A 19501-nucleotide genomic window follows, 5' to 3' on the forward strand; every position below is an offset into this window, starting at 1 on the left:
CACAAGAAACAATTACAGTAATAATAATAATAATGTGCTTTTCTCCCATAGGACTCAAAGTGCATAGATATGTCTAAGACCAAAACAGGGTTGCAGGCTGGACTGTGTAACAGAGAAAATAGTCAGGTTTTCATAAATGACAGACTGAACAGGTGGCTTTTCAGTTTGGACTTTAATGCTTCCAGGGATGGAGATGTCCTGAGTGGGTGTGGCAGGGAGTTCCAAAGTGTAGGGGCAGTATGAGAGCAGGCTCTGTTTACAAAAAAAAAATGCATTTCCAAAATATAAGGCTTCAGTAATGTAGCACATCAGTAGGGCTTCGAACAAACACTAAGGCTTCTTGCACACCAAGACGTTGCATTAGGTGGCACGTTAAGGTCGCATAACGTGCACCTAACACAACGTATGGTGCTGCAAGAGCCGACGGTAGAGTGAGCCGCGTTAGGCGGCTCGAGTCCTATAATGTCTCCCAGAGTGGCGCTGATTGGCCAGCGGGACCACGTGATGCGGAGCGAGACACTCCACATCACGTGGTCCCGCCGGCCAATCAGCGCCCGCCAGTGCAGTGAATATTAAGTAGCCATGTGCGCGGCTACTGTAGCTGGCTCTCCCCACCTCCTCCGCCCCCCACTGCGCATGTGCAAACAGTCTAACGCGGCTATAGCCGCTCCAACGCTGTAGCATGCTGCACTTTGCACAGAACGTGCAGCGTTACATGTAACGCAACGTGGGCTGTGTGAACAGCCCACTTGTGTTACATTGCTGTGCGTTGGGGGAGCGTTACAGGCGCACTAACGTGCGCCTGTAATGTCTTGGTGTGTAAGCAGCCTAAAGCCTTGTATACATGTATGGGAATTGTGGTTTGTCAGGGATCGGGACTCTATCCCTTGAGGAACAGTTCGGGGCTGGGTTAATGCATTGCTAGTTCACATGTCGAACTCTAGTCCTCATGGGCCGACATCCTCACAGTTTTTTGGCACAGCTCAAATTTATTGATGGTCTGAATCAGGAATGGCGTGGTTCATCAGATAGAACACATTTCTCCATTTCTCAGTCCATCCTAAACACTGGCATGGATCTAGCCCTCCAGGCCAGGAGCATTAACTGGTTCGGGACCACAGTAAGTAGAATCCACACCGATCGTTGCTCCTGGAAGGAGTAAACTCGGCTTGAGCTTCCTCCTATCGGTCAAGGGCTGTTTTCATTAGCTCCTGACCTGAACCAATCACAGTCACCAGGAAGTGTAAAAATAAAAAAAGCCAGAGGCTCCCGTCCCAAATGAGTTAAGCAGACAATATAAGTAGCTGTAATACTCACTTGTATCGTTCTATGACTGGTTTGGCAACATCTTTGTACTGGCGCAACCTGGCAACAACTGCGTCCGGCTTATCGTCCTCTCGCTGGACTAAAGGCTCCCCTGTGATGTCATCAATACCCTGAAATTCAACGTAAAAAATAAACAGACAGCTTTAAGATTTCTTTTGGGTCCCCAATGCTGAATTTTTAAGTGAGTTTTCAAACAAAAATCAAATGCGAACAGTGGCAATGAGATTAATTAGACAAATGTGCAGCAAATTAAAATGACCCTAAAGTAAACTTTTAAAAACAAAAGAGGGCGACTGAGAGCCCAATATAGTGCAGTATGTACTGAACACGCATAGATGACAACTGAATTAGAGCGATACTCACAAACGTGGGTTACCTCAAAGGCAATCAGGCGGGTTAAGAAATTGCTCTCTGTAGTATCAGGAACCATGGAATGACACCGCTCTACCAAGGGTGGACAATAGGCTTTGGCCACAATTCAGTAAAATCATACTAGTGATAATAAGGCAAGTGAAAACTTATCATCACACATCAATCAGTACTTTAAGTGTTAATTCACTAAAGAAGTTTGCCTTATTGACATGCAGTGATACGTTTTCACAGGGAAAGTGTTCTTATCACTCCAGTCCTTAAGTTATCACCTCTGTAGTTATTCTTACAAGCAGTATATAAGGAGGGGAGGAGCACAGGCAGACAGGATGTAGCGCCACCCCTCCTGCTGCCAGTACGATTACAGCTAGCCTGTGTAGGACACCAAGGGAAGGAGAGAGAGTGTGTTTGTTCTGTGTGTGTGTGTGTGTGTGTGTGTGTGTGTGTGTGTGTGTGTGTGTGTGTGTGTGTGTGTGTGTGTGTGTGTGTAGCTGTGTGTGTGTGTGTGTGTGTGTGTGTGTATGTGTGTATATATATATATATATATATATATATATATATATATATATATATATATATATATATATATATATATATATATATATATATATATATATATATATATATATATATATATATATATATATACACACACACACACAGTGGGTTGCAAAAGTATTCAGCCCCCTTGACGGTTTCCACATTTTGTCACATTACTGCCACAAACATGCATCAATTTTATTGGAATTCCACGTGAAAGACCAATACAAAGTGGTGTACATGTGAGAAGTGGATCGAAAATCATACATCATTCCAAACATTTTTTACAAATAAATAACTGCAAAGTGGGGTGTGCATAATTATTCGGCCCCCTGAGTCAATACTTTGTAGAACCACCTTTTGCTGCAATTACAGCTGCCAGTCTTTTAGGGTATCTCTCTACCAGCTTTGCACATCTAGAGACTGAAATCATTGCCCATTCTTCTTTGCAAAACAGCTCCAGCTCAGTCAGATTAGATGGACAGCATTTGTGAACAGCAGTTTTCAGATCTTGCCACAGATTCTCGATTGGATTTAGATCTGGACTTTGACTGGGCCATTCTAACACACAGATATGTTTTGTTTTAAACCATTCCATTGTTGCCCTGGCTTTATGTTTAGGGTCATTGTCCTGCTGGAAGGTGAACCTCTGCCCCAGTCTCAAGTCTTTTGCAGTCTCCAAGAGGTTTTCTTCCAAGTTTGCCCTGTATTTGGCTCCATCCATCTTCCCATTAACTCTGACCAGCTTCCCTGTCCCTGCTGAAGAGATGCACCCCCCGAGCATGATGCTGCCACCACCATATTTGACAGTGGGGATGGTGTGTTCTGAGTGATGTGCAGTCTTAGTTTTCTGCCACACATAGCGTTTTGCATTTTGGCCAAAAAGTTCCATTTTGGTCTCATCTGACCAGAGCACCTTCTTCCACATAGCTGCTGTGTCCCCCACATGGCTTGTGGCAAACTGCAAACGGGACTTTTTATGCTTTCTGTTAACAATGCCTTTCTTCTTGCCACTCTTCCATAAAGGCCAACTTTGTGCAGTGCATGACTAATAGTTGTCCTATGGACAGAGTCTCCCACCTGAGCTGTAGATCTCTGCAGCTCGTCCAGAGTCACCATGAGCCTCTTGACTGCATTTCTGATCAGCGCTCTCCTTGTTCGGCCTGTGAGTTTAGGTGGATGGCCTTGTCTTGGTAGGTTTACAGTTGTGCCATACTCCTTCCATTTCTGAATGATCGCTTGAACAGTGCTCCGTGGGATGTTCAAGGCTTTGGAAATCTTTTTGTACCCTAAGCCTGCTTTAAATTTCTCAATAACTTGATCCCTGACCTGTCTGGTGTTCTTTGGACTTCACGGTGTTGTTGCTCCCAATATTGTCTTAGACAACTTCTGAGGCCCTCACAGAGCAGCTGTATTTGTACTGACATTAGATTACACACAGGTGCACTCTATTTAGTCATTAGCACTCATCAGGCAATGTCTATAGGCAACTGACTGCACTCAGATCAAAGGGGGCCGAATAATTATGCACACACCACTTTGCAGTTATTTATTTGTAAAAAATGTTTGGAATCATGTATGATTTTCGTTCCACTTCTCATGTGTACACCACTTTGTGTTGGTCTTACATGTGGAATTCCAATAAAATTAAATCATGTTTGTGGCAGTAATATGAGAAAATGTGGAAAACTTCAAGGGGGCCGAATACTTTTCTATACAATTCAATTGTAAAAATCGTGTTGAAAGATAGCATCTGATTAAATAATTGTACTGTTAATGGGCACCTTAAAACAGATTTTGAAAATAGACCAATTTTGTCTTCCTACCTGGAGCCTTTTAAACTGTTTTTAGTGTATTTTAATGTTGTTGATGCCTTTGTTTTACCTACTATTACACTGTCTGAAGTAAACTTGGGCAATACAAACTGAACATATAGAAAACCATGGAGATGATAATAGACTTTAGGAGATCTCCCCCCCCCCAGCACCTCCCCTTAACCATAAATGGATCCACAATAACCCAAGTGGAGTCATTCAAGTTTCTTGGGTCCATGATCTCAAACGACTTAAAATGGGACAACAACACTGCCACTATTGTCAAGAAAGCACAACAGAGAATGTACCATCTACGGCAGCTGAAAAAGTTTGGCCTACCTCAAAATCTAATGGTGCAGTTCTACACTGCAATCATCAAATCCACCATAACATCATCTATGACTGTATGGTTCAGCTCCTGCTCAGCATTAGAAAAGGGGAGGCTGCAGCGCATCATCCGATCAGCGGAAAGGATAATTGGCTGTAGCTTACCTTCCCTGCAGGATCTTTATACTACCAGGTGCAGAAAGAGAGCAACCAAAATTGCCTCTGACCCCTCTCACCCAGCTCACTCCATCTTCCAGCACATGCCTTCAGGAGTAAGATTCCGGTCAATTGCTACCAAAACCTCTAGACACAGGAACAGTTTTTTTCCTCAAGCGGTAGCCATACTTAACCACTTAGCAACCCTTGCCACGCTTATCTACGCCCCTTTAAAATTCACCTGGGGCACAGGGGCGTAGATAGGCAACTCCTGTTTGTTTTCCCGCTGTGAGCGTTCGCGTGCGCGATCGCGTGCACGCGGATGCGCGGCCGCGTTCGGCACCCGCTGGTCAGCCAATCAAAGTGCTTACAAGTTTGAATGAGCACTGCCAAAGCCAATGACAGTGCTCATTCATTCAGAATGTGTGTAAACATTGAATCAGTCACTATGCTGTTACAGTTACTGAGATCACTCGTGAGAGGATCTCAGATAACCAATACAGCATTAGTGAGTGATCAGCATCAGTGAGGGTTTTTTAAAATAAATTATACCCCCATTAAGCCCATTAACCCTTGCCTCCCTGAAATGTTAAAATTGCTGTGGTTTTTAGGTGAAAAACCCTGTGGTAGAGAAGTGGTTAATGCTGAACCACGTTAGAGCTGCTAGGACTGAAAGTAATCAGCACAGAACTAAACATGAACAATTCTCACATTGCTTACTGCCACTATACTTATAATGTCCTTAACTTGTAATATTCACACTGCCTGTCCTTGTATTGTTTTTGTTTGTGTTTGTTAAGCAACTGCCAAGACAAATTCCTTGTAGGTGCAAACTTACTTGGCGAAAAATAAATTGATTCTGATTCTGATTCTAAAGTACTGAATTTGCTGAAAACTCTGACATAGACTTTTTATTCTAGACTTAGAAGTACTACTTAAAAAGTCAGGAGTAAGTTCCCTTCCCCCAGTGTCAGGAGGAAGTCCCCGCCCTGTGACCTTTTTTAAGCCTCCCTATTGGCCTTCAATATAATAAATGGCTTTACTGACCAACAGAGGAGCAAGGGAGCTCAGTTCACTTTACTCTTACTCCTACTTATGGTATATCAGCTGCAGCTCTATAAATGCTCCCAAGTGGCAACAGTTTCTCACTTTCTACTAGTCACATTCCAGGAATTAAAAAATGGCCGGTGCTCCTAAACAATGACCCTGTTTATCCCTTAAACTGGACAGCGTGTGGATCCCTTAGCTCTTTAGGGACTCCCAAGTCAGAAATGAATTTACACTCTATACCAGTGTTTCTCAAACCTGTCCTCGTGACTCCCCAACAACACATGTTTGCAGGCAACCTCACCTATGCACAGGTGGTGTAATTAGTGCCTCAGCTAGGTGGATTCCATGTAGCTGAGATACTAATTACCCCACCTGTGCATAAGTGAGGTTGCCTGCAAAACATGCACCATTGGAGTTGTCACGAGGACAGGTTTGAGAAACACTGCTCTACACTGTACTAAAAAATACAAGAACTACATTGGGTGTTTGTAGTGCAAACTGGCAACATTAAAATGTTACGCTACATAGCATAAGGCCCCGCCCTCTGTACAAAGGTAGAGGTCAATAATTCCCCACATAACATAACCAGGTGCTTTAGGTTAAGAAGTCCTTAAAACACAAACATTGAAAGGCTAATATACAACCACAGATAACCCTGAAGTTAGATGGGTTAGTGGTTACAATTTAAAAGACTTTTATATATGTTGAACCTGAGCCAGATTAAACAAACTCTTTATATTTTCCTCCCAGTCCTCAGAGATTTGAGGTCACAAGTGAAAACCTGATGGAGGTCAATAAACATCGGAACCACCATAGAGTATACATCTACATAAAGGGCCTGATTTGCTATTGCCACGGGTGCATAGCTACCAACTGTACATTTTTTTCAGAGGGACAGTCCCTTTTGGGAACCAAATCACTCTCCTTCTTCAATTGTACCTCTTCCAGGACTGATGTACAGATTTATATAAATATAAGTGTTTTTCTGCTGAAAACGTGTTTAAATTGACTCTTAACTTTATTCACATTATTTAAAGAGGAACTGTAACCAAGAATAGAACTTCATCCCAATCAGTAGCTGATACCCCCTTTCCCATGAGAAATCATTACCTTTTTTTTTTCTTTTTTAATAGATCATCAGGGGAGTTTGTATGGCTGATATTGTGGTAAAACCCCTCCCACAGTGTGATGTCAGGACCATGGTCCTGACAGTTTGCTGTCTGTGAGCCTTGTTGCACTGTGGAAAATCAAAGCTGTTTCCAACTGCCAAGCAACCACTATCTCCCTCTATGATTATGTATAGCTAGAAAAAAAAACAACCTTTTAGCCTATTGCAATGTTAGGGGGTGTTGTTATAGATAATAGCAATTGGCGCTGTCTGTTTTTTTTCACGTCTGCCAGAAGTAAAGATGATTACGTGCAGGCTGGTTGTGGATCAAACAATATGAACAAATTACATGGTGAATATCAATCATTTCTTGATCTCTCTTATTTTGTAACTTCTCACTTTGCAATGTATTAATTTTTTCCCCTTTTTGCTGCAGTTCCTCTTTCACTTTATACATTTCTTGTTTTCTAATGTTAATATAAAGGATAATGAACCAGGATAGAAAGGAGTGTTTTGAATTATAAAACAACATATTTTTCTTATGAAATCTTTATGGCATGCAAGACTAGGGGCGTGACTAGACTGTGCCAGGGGCATTATTAAAGGTGTGGCAAGGGTGTGATTAGGGGCGTGGCTTTAGTGTCCCTCTTTCTTATCTCAAAAAGTTTGGAAGAATGCAGGTGGTTGTGTGCATACCCATTGCAGCCCATCTGAGGGCCATAACCTTACTGATTTCAGTGACCGCTGGTGCAGTTCTGATTTCACAGAAAGCCACAGGTGTCACAATTTCAACACATCACGGACCCATCTTTGGTGGGCTAGATGTGATCACATTCAGCCTGATGTTCCCAGTTGTAAAAGACTTACAATAGACTGCAATCTCACAGCTAAGTAAATCAAGCCCCAAGTGTTTGGCTGCAGTTCTCTGATTCGGCTGCAGATGGCACTGCTAACATTGTGGTTCTTTCAACAGGAAAAACATGAACCACATTCATCAAAATTAGATCTATACCCAGACAGCCTGCAGAGTTCTCCCTAGATGCTTATTTGTCAAGTATAGCCTACAGTGTGAGGACACTTGCAGACAACATACAGCCAATCGCTATCCTTACTGTTACTACCTCTTCAGTGGCTTGCAAACGACAAGCCCAAGAGCAGCTTAGGAACTGTAGTTCTAGGACAAGCTTCACAAGCATGGCATATGTTTACTAATCTTCAAACTGTGCGGATAGGTGTCATGTTTAAAAGAAAAACACCCATGGCTATAATTGCTGGGTAATTCCTGCAGGGGTGAATTGGCTATTTTATCTCAATGTCATCTGAAGTCGGGAGGGATTTTTTCCCCTTTAGGGCTTATTGGTCCAAGCCCTGTAAGAGCATTTTCACCTTTCTCTGGATCATATGAGATATGTTATGCTGGGTACACACGATCCGTTTTTTCCGCTTGATTTTCCACCTAATCATTTTTTTCCACTCAATTCTCTTATCTTCCGCTTGTTTTTCTTATCTCTTTCCATTCGCTTCTATGAGAAATCGAGCCAATTGGCCGATCGGCAGGAATGTCGGAAATTATCTATCGAACCCATCTATTGGGGGTAAAAACGTATGGAGTATTCCCAGCATAAGAGTACGGGCTAATGTTGTACCCGTTTTCTGGTTGAACAACCTACCCATGTACAGCAAAGCCCCTGATATCTGGAACTGAGATAATTGGAAGTCTCAACTAACCGGCATGCCTGAAGGATAATGGGGACTGTTGGTTTTTTTTGGGGGTGGGGGGGGCATGGGGACTTGGGTAGGCTCGGTGGCATTGAAATACTTACCAAGCTTCCAGCAACGTCTTGTAGCCGTTCTGCAGCTCCTAGCGACGTCCTGGCGCCGTGTACGGAGGACGCCAGAAAGCCGCTAGGAGTGCAGAGAGGCTACAAGACGTCACTGGAGGCTCGGTAAGTATTTACAGGGGAGGTTTCTGCTCTGTCAGTTGCTTGCTTGAGCAAACGGCAAGCACATGTTTCTGTCATCAAGCGATCCCAGCCTGTGCCGGATATTGCAAACTCTGCTTTAATCTATTAAGATCTGATGATGATCCATATGTTTTTAAGTCACGTTTTAAATATCTAATCTTTGCGTTTGATCAAGAGAAAGTGTCTTCTTGTATTTAGGAAATTTATAGAAAATTTAATCCACATTTATTTAGGTGCCAGATATTGGGAGTCAATGGCTATCATTCATAAAGCATTTCCGCATGCGGAAATGCTTAAAACAGCTGACTTTACCGACCACGTAGCAAATTCAGCATTCATAAAGGCTCCTTCTGCATGAAAAGCTGACCTTACCGAGCAGAGCGATAAATCTCCGCCTTGTGCAGTGATTATCATAAAAAAATGTAACAAAATGTTAATTTATAAAGATTAGAGCAAGCGGTGAAGTACCACTCCCTCTGATGTGGCGATAACAGTGTTAAGTGAATGGAGACACAGACCCCTCAGGCAGCTGCAGTAGTGCGGAACACGGAGAAATGTATCAACTCGGCTGCTTTCTGTGCTTCCGCAAGCCTACCGCCAGCCTAGTTCAGGGAATCTACGCACTGCTACCGCACCTGGATACATTTTTATGAATGAGCAGCCAGAAGTCTAAAACACCGACAGTGGTGATTTCCCGCACAGATTCTCTTTACCGACAACAGGTTTATGAATGATAGCCATTAGGCCTCACAATACTGGTTTAGGGTTTCCTCAATAATTTGACCCTTTCCCTTTATATGGCCAAACTTTACCACTTGCCCTGTGCCAAACCCTAACCTGACCCACTCCAGCTCCTGCTGGTGCTGAACCCAAACTACCGATGTCTTCAATAACTAACACTATTGTTAGTTCTTTCATTTAATCACAGAACTACTGACTAGCTAAATGACACTTTACTATATTACTGTATAGAACAGTTTCAACAACAACAACAAAAAAACAGTAAGATTTTATTTAGGGCCTGCACACACTTGTGTGTTGGCCAGCAATGCAGGAGGCCACACGACACATGGCTCCTGCGTTGCTGGCCACGGCATTGCTGATCCCATTCAGTTACACTAAATGCAAAAGCAAAGGGGTGGCCAACCTTTTTAGGCCAAGGGCCATTGTAACGATTGTGTAATTATTTCCGTGGTCAGCGCACAGGATGCGCGCTGACACTGCGGAAATCCTCCACAAGTGTATAATCGGAGAGAACCCAGCAATGGTGCTATGCACCTGTAGAGGGGAATTCCTGCCGGCAGATGGAGCTGTGGAGAACAGAGGAACAACCCCTCTGTACTGCCACAGATGCCAGATAGGAATTGTACGAGGGGAAGCAATGCAGGGCAAGATAGCCCTTAAAGAGAGAGAGCACAGAGACAGGATGTATGTGTGTCCACCAATCTAGTCGCCACCCAGCGACGATGAACACACAACAGTGAAGACCAAGTGGGAAAGCAATCGCAAGAGATGGCGATTGCTTACAGCGACACAAGACTGAATAAGCACAGAGAAGGAATGTATGTATGTCCACCAATCTAGTCGCCACCCAGCGACGGCGAACACACAACAGCGGAAACCAAGTGAGAACGCAATCGTAAGAGATGACGATTGCTAACAGCGAAACAAGACTGAGTAAGCACAGAGAAGGAATGTATGTATGTCCACCAATCTAGTCGCCACCCAGCGACGGTGAACACACAACAGCAGAAACCAAGTGAGAACGCAATCGCAAGAGATAACGATTGCCAACAGGGAAACAAGACTGAGTAAGCACAGAGATAGAATGTATGTGTGTCCACCAATCTAGTCGCCACCTAGCAACGGTGAACGCACAACAACGGAAATGAAGTGGGAACGCAATCGCAAGTGTAGCGATTGCCAATAGTGACAAAAGACTGAACTAGACCGAGCACAAGTATAAAGAAAGAGCACAGGGACAGAATGAATGTGCGTCCACCAATCTAGTCGCCACCCAGCAACGGTGAACACGCATCAGCAGAAACAAAGTATGAATGCAATCGCCAGACTGGCGATTGCCAACAGACACAAGACTGAGCAGGACAGAGCACGAGAGTAGCAAAAGGCACAGCAAGCAACAACAATAAGAACATCAAGGAAAATAACAAACGCTAGCTAAACGGGAACACCGCACTCATTCGCAACAGCGAACGCGTTTAAGCACGATCACCGCGTGTTAGGCGTCCAGTGATAAGCGTGCCACCCTAACTAACCAAAGTACACAAACACGAAATAGAGAACGCGAACACTTGCTAAACGGATACCTCACCGAGCCTACAGCAAGCGTTCGTACCAGACAAGACAGACAGACAGATGGGGCTACCAGTAGCAACCGCTGCTCTGACTAGCACCCCTAAGGCAGAATATAGAAGGAACCACCGCTGCTACCACTAGAGCGGATGCGATCCAGACAGACAAACAGATGGGGCTACCAGTAGCAACCGCTGCTCTGGTTAGCACCCCTAAGGCAGAATACAGAAGGAAGCACTGCCACTACCACTAGGGCGAATGCAATCCAGACAGATGGAGCAGCCAGCAGCAACCGCAGCTCTGGCCTACACTCCCAGACAGACAGAACGATTTCCTGTCGACCGCCGCTGGCGACAAGACAATCGAGGCAGAGAAACAGAACAAGGCAATACAAGTAATACAACCTGACTGCACTAGAAGGGATGCCTAGTGCAGTCCCTAGGAATACTCTAAGATAATCTTTAGCAAACAATAGCAGGGCTGACACTCCAGGAATGTTTAGCAGGAACAAACCATCATGACCAGCAAAGGATCCTGGGAGAACATGGTATTTATACTGCAAGCCTTCAAAGGAGGCAGCTAGGCAATTTGCATGACAAGTGTATGCAAATTCCTCAGTGACAGAGCAAGTCTGAAACTTGCAAAGTAAAGACAGGTCTCTTTTCCAGAGACCTGCAGCCCTCAGACTTAAGGAATGGTCAAACAGCTGTCTGCCTGTGCAGACAGCTGAATGGATCATTACAGCCATAACTCCGTTCTTGGGAGTGATAGGGGGGCCGAACTAACAAAAATTAAACCCAATTTTTGCTGATTGCCGTTAGGTACACTATGTCTAACATTTTGCCAAATTATTTTTACGGAAATAACCCATATACTCTGTGCAGTAAGCACAGTAGCAGCTGCTAATCAGTGGCTGTTACTGTTGCTGGCATACTGGGGGCTGCTAATCAGTGGCTGTTACTGCTGCTGGCACAGTGGGGGCTGCTAATCAGTGGCTGTTACTGCTGCTGGCACAGTGGCAGCTGCTAATCAGTGGCTTACTGCTGCTGGCATAGTAGCAACTGCTAATCAGTGACTGTTACTGCTGCTGGCATAGTGGCAGCTGCTAATCAGTGGCTGTTACTGCTGCTGGCATAGTGGCAACTGCTAATCAGTGGCTGTTCTTGCTGCTGGCATAGTGGGGGCTGCTAATCAGTGGCTGTTACTGCTGCTGGCATAGTGGCAGCTGCTAATCAGTGGCTGTTACTGCTGCTGGCACAGTGGGGGCTGCTAATCAGTGGCTGTTACTGCTGCTGGCACAGTGGCAGCTGCTAATCAGAGGCTGTTACTGCTGCTGGCATAGTGGCAACTGCTAATCAGTGGCTGTTACTGCTGCTGGCAAAGTGGCAGCTGCTAATCAGTGACTGTTACTGCTGCTGGCACAGTGGGGGCTGCTAACCGGTGGCTGTTACTGCTGCTGGCACAGTGGCAGCTGCTAATCAGTGGCTGTTACTGCTGCTGGGATAGTGGCAACTGCTAATCAGTGGCTGTTACTGCTGCTGGCATAGTGGCAGCTGCTAATCAGTGGCTGTTACTGCAGCTGGCATAGTGGGGGCTGCTAATCAGTGGCTGTTACTGCTGCTGGCATAGTGGGGGCTCCTAATCAGTGTCTGTTACTGCTGCTGGCATAGTGGGGGCTGCTAATCAGTGGCTGTTTCTGCTGCTGGCATAGTGGCAGCTGCTAATCAATGGCTGTTACTGCTGCTGGCATAGTGGCAGCTGCTAATCAGTCTGTTACTGTTGCTGGCATAGTGGCAGCTGCTAATCAGTGTCTGTAGACAGCATCAGGGGCAACCAGAAATGGCTCGACATTTGGCCCCCGGGCTGGACTTTGTAAATGCCTAGTATAGCACAACGCACTGAAATGCATACAGCAGTGTGTCGCCAGGGCCCATAGCCGCGCAACCCTTCAGTGTGGACATCAGACGGTGCCATGAAGGCACTTTCTGATGTTGCTGCGGGTATCAAATTATGTTGCTTTGCTGAAACAGCTGAACGTCACACTAGGAACACAACTATGGACTGGGCTTTATTCTTACAGCAGAGAGGAACGTCATTCTGACTACTTTTTATTGTGAAATAGGACATTTGAACTTGCTGTATTTTTAATTACAATTTCCCTCTATTAGGAGTCTGTAGATATTGTTTTTGGACTCCAACTCCTTGACCCAAAAATGTCTCAGACTGAACAGCCCTGCTAAATACCACACCGTATTTGGCTCTGCATCTGCATTCACATAGTCTACTGAAACCTATGAGGATATTTACTCTGCGGAAATACCTCGTGCTGTTCGCTGTAAACTCCCAACAACATACAACAATACAAATCACACTGAATCTCAAGGACTTCATTATAGGGTCTCACAGGCACATTAGGGGGCGTGAATTCCAGGTTGTAGACTCGTCCACTGGGCGGGTGAATCCACCTCGTGTTCAGGCGATCTTTCAGCGTCTCAAAAGGAATGTTTAAAGTTATTACTAAGTCCAGCTCACACATCGTATCCAGTGTCTCTGCCTGGACAAGGGTCCTGGGGAAACCTACAGCCAAAACAAAACAAAACAATATTAGAGATGTGTTCTGTGGCCTGGAAAAAGCGTATCTACTATAGCTAACATCCATTCATTTTTCTGCTTCTATCAATATATGTCCATTGTAAAGTTTTACCTTATCATTTTACATAGTCAGATTTGTCCAAGATAGCAGCATCCACTAGAGGGTGCAGCCCGTGTGATCGCAGGGCGGCCCAGAGCTGTGGAGGACCCAAACTACTAACCTTCCCTTCTTCCAATACAGGGGACTTAAAGAGGAACTCCAGTGAAAATGTAATTTAAAAAAATGCTTCATGTTTACAATAATTATGCATCAATGATTTAGTCAGTGTTTGTTCATTGTAAAATCTTTCCTCTCCCTGATTTACATGCTGACATTTTTACTGCTGGCAGGTGATGTCAGTGGAAGGAGATGCTGCTTGCTTGTTTGGCAGTTGGAAACAGCTGTAAACAGCTGTCATTTCCTACAATGCAACAAGACTCCCACAGTGTGATGTCAGAACCATGGTCCTGACATCACACTGGGGGAGGGGTTTCACCACAATATCAGCCATACAGAGCCCCCTGATGATTTGTTTGTGAAAAGGAAAAGGTATCAGCTACTGATTGGGATAAAGTTCAATCCTTGGTTACAGTTTCTCTGTAAGTTCAGATCAGGTGTTTTTGTGACTTCACTTCTTAATTCACAAACGAGTAGCTATGACTGACAGAAATCAGCTGGTCTAATCTCTGTCATAAAACGTGGGCGTGGTTACTCCTTGTTTGCCTTTGTGAATTGCATCTTTTGATCATTTCCCCTGCTTTACCGACCTAATTACCGAATGTTTTAGACCATGTCTAAAAATAAGTCTAAAATATTACACCAAACCACCAGTAGACTAAAAACCATCTGTAGACTAGTCTAAACTTCTTAGTGAATTGAGGCCAATGCATTATGGATTTATTTTCTTTCTTTGTGAAGGGGGCAGGAACATCACATAATTGTAACGATTGGTGGCAACACGCAGAGAGAATCTGATTATTGGTGATCTGCAGATTCACCAGTAATGCAGATATACACCATATTATGAATGATCTGCAGAATCACTAATTAATAATCCAGGTATGTCTAACCTCTAGACACCTGAGTGGTGCGAGTGTTTGGTGTAACAGTACAACTCTGAGCATAGACCACCAGGGACCCCGGTGGCCTGAGTGACTTGAGGAATACTCCCCTGACTGTGGGGAATATTCCTGTAGCCTGAGGACTCCCTAGAAGAGGGACCCAGGCTTGGTTGCAGGAAGCCCTGCTGCTAATATGAACAGGCTTGCCCTAACTAGGTGTGAGGGCGTATTCTCTATGCCCTGGAACCGGGCTAAGATATAACATAGAAATGACACAGTATCCTAGTCTTGGGTGTGAGGTCCGTAGTCACAACACCCTGGAACTGGTCTAAAGCATAACATAGAACTGACACAGTATCCTAGTCTTGGGTGTGAGGTCTGTAGTCACAACACCCTGGAACTGGTCTAAAGCATAACATAGAATAACAATACAAGTAATCTGGCTCAGTGTGAATTCCCAGGTCCTCCTGGTTCAACACACTGTAGGATCTGACTAAGGTCTGAGTGCTTCCACATAAGTGTTCGCAATGGCAGACAACCAGCAACTGGCAAGCAAGCTGTATATATAGCTGCTGGAGTCTGCCGCCCCGCCCAAGCCACTCAGCCAATCATGAGTCCAGCAGGAATCAGCTGATCCTCCTGATCAGCTGACACTTCCTCTGCTGGTATAAAGGTCCTGACATCTGGGCCGCGCGCGCGTAGCTCTCCATGTCGTCCATATGAACCAACAGACCCAGCCACACCAACCGCACGCCGCCGCGTACAAACCGCCGCGTTGGACGCGGAAACAGCCGCCTCGCCGTCAGTACCAGCGGCGGATTTTCCGCGTTCCCTCGTAGTGCCAGGCGCACGTCTCCGCATGCCAGCTGCTGTGCTGGACGCGGACTCAACCGTCCTGCCGTTAGTACACGCGGCGGCTTTTCCGTGTTTCCTCACAATAATCTACATAAGTGCTCCTGGGAAGAAAGTTGCAAGGCACCATAGTCTAGGGTAAACATAACTGGGAGGTGGGGTTACATGCCAATATACAGTGATATATAAATACTGTATAAGAAGCATTCCTGATGCCAAAACAAGGATAAATAAAGAGGTACCACAATGACACATAATAGAATGTAACACATTATTCAAGATACCCAATTTTATGTTAAAGAGACTCCGTAACAAAAATTGCATCCTGTTTTTTATCATCCTACAAGTTCCAAAAGCTATTCTAATGTGTTCTGGCTAACTGCAGCACTTTGTACTATCACAGTCTCTGTAATAAATCAATGTATCTTTCCCTTGTCAGACTTGTCAGCCTGTGTCTGGAAGGCTGCCAAGTTCTTCAGTGTTGTGGTTCTGCTATGCACTTCCCCCTCAGGGGGGAAAGAAACACACAAATGATCTCTTGAGATTCAAAAGGAAGGCTGTATACAGCCTGCTTGTGTATGGATGTATTTTCTATGTGTGGACATACTGTACATCAACCTACTTCCTGTTTTGGTGGCCATTTTGTTTGTTTATAAACAAACTTTTTAAAACTGTTTTTAACCACTTTTAATGCGGCGAGGAGCGGCGAAATTGTGACAGAGGGGAATAGGAGATGTCCCCTAACGCACTGGTATGTTTACTTTTGTGCGATTTTAACAATACAGATTCTCTTTAAGTATACTGGTTTCAGCATCAGAAATGCATCCCTCCCAGTGATGTTTAGCCTATGCTATTTAGTTATGCAACCTTCTGCCCCAGAGCATTCTGGGAGACCAGATGTTGTTTCTGTTGGCTTCGAAATACACAACAAAAAAACAATCCGCAGTGATAGACGGTGATGCCCCAGTGCCATTTACAGTTCAGAAAGCAGACTTGCTAAGATATCTTTGCAAGCTTAAAGTGAACCTTAAAGGAATACTATCGATGTATGCATTTATTTTTAAATGCTGTATGTTGTAGCACACATTAGGGCAAGTACTAGGAGCAATTTGATTCCTCACACAGCTGTTCCTCTCAGCTGTAAAATCCTCCGTCAGTTTTGGCGTCAGTGTTGGATACAAAATGTCCTGCGCCTTCTATCAACGCTAAACGTCAGGAAAGCCTCCGGCCCTGACGGCGTATCCCCAGCCTGCTTGAAAACCGGCTGTCGGCAACTGGCCCCCATCCTCTCTGATATCTTCTCCAAGTCACTGAAGGAAGGCAAGGTTCCCACTTGCTTCAAGAGGTCTACCATCATACCTGTCCCTAAAAAGCAGGGGGTCTCAGACCTTAACAACTTTAGGCCCGTGGCCCTGACGTCCGTCATTATGAAAACCCTGGAGCGGGCGGTCCTAGCCAACCTCAAGCTCTACACTTCGCCCCTCCTAGACCCCTACCAGTTTGCCTACAGGGCAAACAGGTCCACCGATGACGCAATTAATATCTGCATGGAGCTCATCAATGACCATCTTGATAGGCCAAACGCGTATGCCAGGATACTACTCCTTGACTTCAGCTCGGCTTTTAACACCATCTGTCCACGCATACTACAGGAGGACCTTGCCGCACTTGGTGTCCACTCAAGCTTACGCCTTTGGATCACAGACTTTCTCACCAACAGATCCCAAGTCGTCAGGCTGAGCGACATCTGCTCCAAAGCAGTGACAACAAACACAGGCGCCCCTCAGGGCTGTGTGCTGTCTCCACTACTGTTCTCCCTCTACACGAACAACTGCAGATCGGAGGCAGACTCAGTCAAGGTCATCAAGTTCGCCGATGACACCACCGTTGTCGGCCTTGTCACTAAAGATAACGTCCAGGAGTACCGTCAGCAGGTGGAGAGAATCTGCAACTGGTGCAAGGAGAACAGGCTGGTGCTTAACACTGCTAAAACTGTCGAGCTAATAATTGACTTCAGGGGGTCGGCCCCCACCCCTCCCCCAATCTATATTGATGGCACTGAGGTAGCTAGAGTGCCCTGTGCCCGTCTTCTTGGCACTACTATCTCCAGTGATCTCAGTTGGAAGCCCAATATCACTGCCATCCAACGGAAAGCCCAGCAAAGACTCTACTTCCTCCGACAGCTAAGGAAGGTCGGCATGACCCGAGAAATTCTGACCAGCTTCTACTCGGCCACCACTGAGTCAATCCTCTGCTCTTCCATCCTGGTCTGGTACGCTGGAGCCACCGCCAGTGACAAGCTCAAACTACAGAGGGTCATTAGGTCGGCGGAGAGGATCATTGGGTGCCCTCTCCCCTCACTTGCACTACTGTACAACAAAAGACTGAAATCCAGGGCACTGAGGATCGCTAACGACCCCTCACACCCAGGCCACCGATACTTCAGCTTGCTTCCGCTAGGCCGGAGACTTCGAGCCATCCCCGCAAACTCCCTCCACATACTTCCATCGGTGCAAGCCCTAACGAACGGTGGAACAAGCCGGGCCATGGCCGAACAGTCGACCGAACCACACAGCCCACAAGATTAACCACTGGTCATCTCGGGGTCAATTAACGGACTAGAATGTTATATAATGTAATGTAATGCAATTGATTGCTTCTGCTGTTGCTGACATCGATCCATTTCTCTATTATATGTCCCCTTTATATGTCTTTCTCCCGAGCTATATGTATGTGCCAAAAATAATTCCGGGCATGAGCAATCATGCTTGGCGAAATAAACGATTCTGATAATACTGAGCTCCCAGAGGGCTAGACCATGTCTCTGCAAAGGGGAGATGCTATCAACTCCTCAGTTTATAGTTTAATGATCACCTTGCTGAAAGAATCTTGTTGATATGGTGGTAAGGGGTTAAAGATTCTAGCAATGTGTGTTTATTATCTTTGCTTCTCTTTACTGATAAAGATACTAATAATGCTAATTGTAGACAGTGGTCTGCCCCTCTCAGCAGCTTGTAAAGTGGATGCAGCCTGGAGTGAATGCCTCAAGCAGGCAGCCAGTCTGAGTGTAAACACAGACTCCTGGTATAGCTAGTTATATTCCAGCAATATTCCAGCTCATTTAGTTACCTGTTACCACCTCAGTGAAATATATTTGTGAGCTGTGTGACAGAGTAACCAAGCAGCTCAGGGTGACCCAAACTACTATGAGCTGTGTGAGAAATGAATTTTTAAGCAGGGATAGCGAGAGAGAGACCTGGGTGAATAAATAAAGTGCCCTTAGCACTAGTGGTAATGTGTACACTAATATAGAGTATTAAAAAAAAAGTCGTTTCAATCGATAGTACTCCTTTAACCTCCTTAGCGGTAACCCCGTGTGTGACACGGGGTAAGCCGCCGGAGGGTGCCGCTCAGGCCCTGCTGGGCCGATTTACTTAATTTTTTTTTTGCTGGACGCAGCTAGCACTTTGCTAGCTGCGCCAGCACCCCGATCGCCGCCGCCGCGCGCCCGATCGCCGCTATCCGGTGCGGCGCGCGGCCCCCCCCAGACCCAGAGCGCTGCCTGGCCAATCAGTGCCAGGCAGCGCCGAGGGGTGGATCGGGTCTCCCAATGACGTCCCGACGTCGCTGACGTCGGTGACGTCATTCCGCCCCGTCGCCATGGCGACGGGGGAAGCCCTCCAGGAAATCCCATTCTTTGAACGGGGGCTGGGGGGATGCCGCTGAGCAGCGGCTATCATGTAGCGAGCCCTCGGCTCGCTACATGATTTAAAAAAAAAATAATTAAAAAAAACTGCTGCGCTGCCCCCTGGCGGTATTTTTCATACCGCCAAGGGGGTTAAGTGAACAAAAAAAAAAAACAGCAACATAGAGGGAGCTATTGTTGCTGGGAACGCGAAGAATCACTCGCGTTCCCAGCCTGTCAGTTCCTGACGGCGAAACCGGAAGTGGTCGCCGGCGGGACCAGAAGGATCGGAGAGACACGCCGA

General features: G+C 45.6%; 1 protein-coding gene across 1 annotated transcript in view; it reads right to left on the reverse strand.

Annotated features, from left to right (window-relative positions):
- Window positions 1–19501, reverse strand: part of AK4 (adenylate kinase 4) — a 108913-nt gene that overhangs the window by 6597 nt on the left and 82815 nt on the right. The window contains exons 4-5 of the mRNA XM_068239304.1: window positions 13372–13544; window positions 1318–1436 (exon numbers count right to left, since the gene is read on the reverse strand). Of these exons, the coding sequence (XP_068095405.1) occupies window positions 1318–1436; window positions 13372–13544 (292 nt within the window). The remainder of the gene's footprint in view (window positions 1–1317; window positions 1437–13371; window positions 13545–19501) is intronic.

The sequence above is a fragment of the Hyperolius riggenbachi genome, chromosome 6 (assembly GCF_040937935.1).
Source record: "Hyperolius riggenbachi isolate aHypRig1 chromosome 6, aHypRig1.pri, whole genome shotgun sequence".
In the NCBI taxonomy this organism is placed as follows: domain Eukaryota; kingdom Metazoa; phylum Chordata; class Amphibia; order Anura; family Hyperoliidae; genus Hyperolius; species Hyperolius riggenbachi.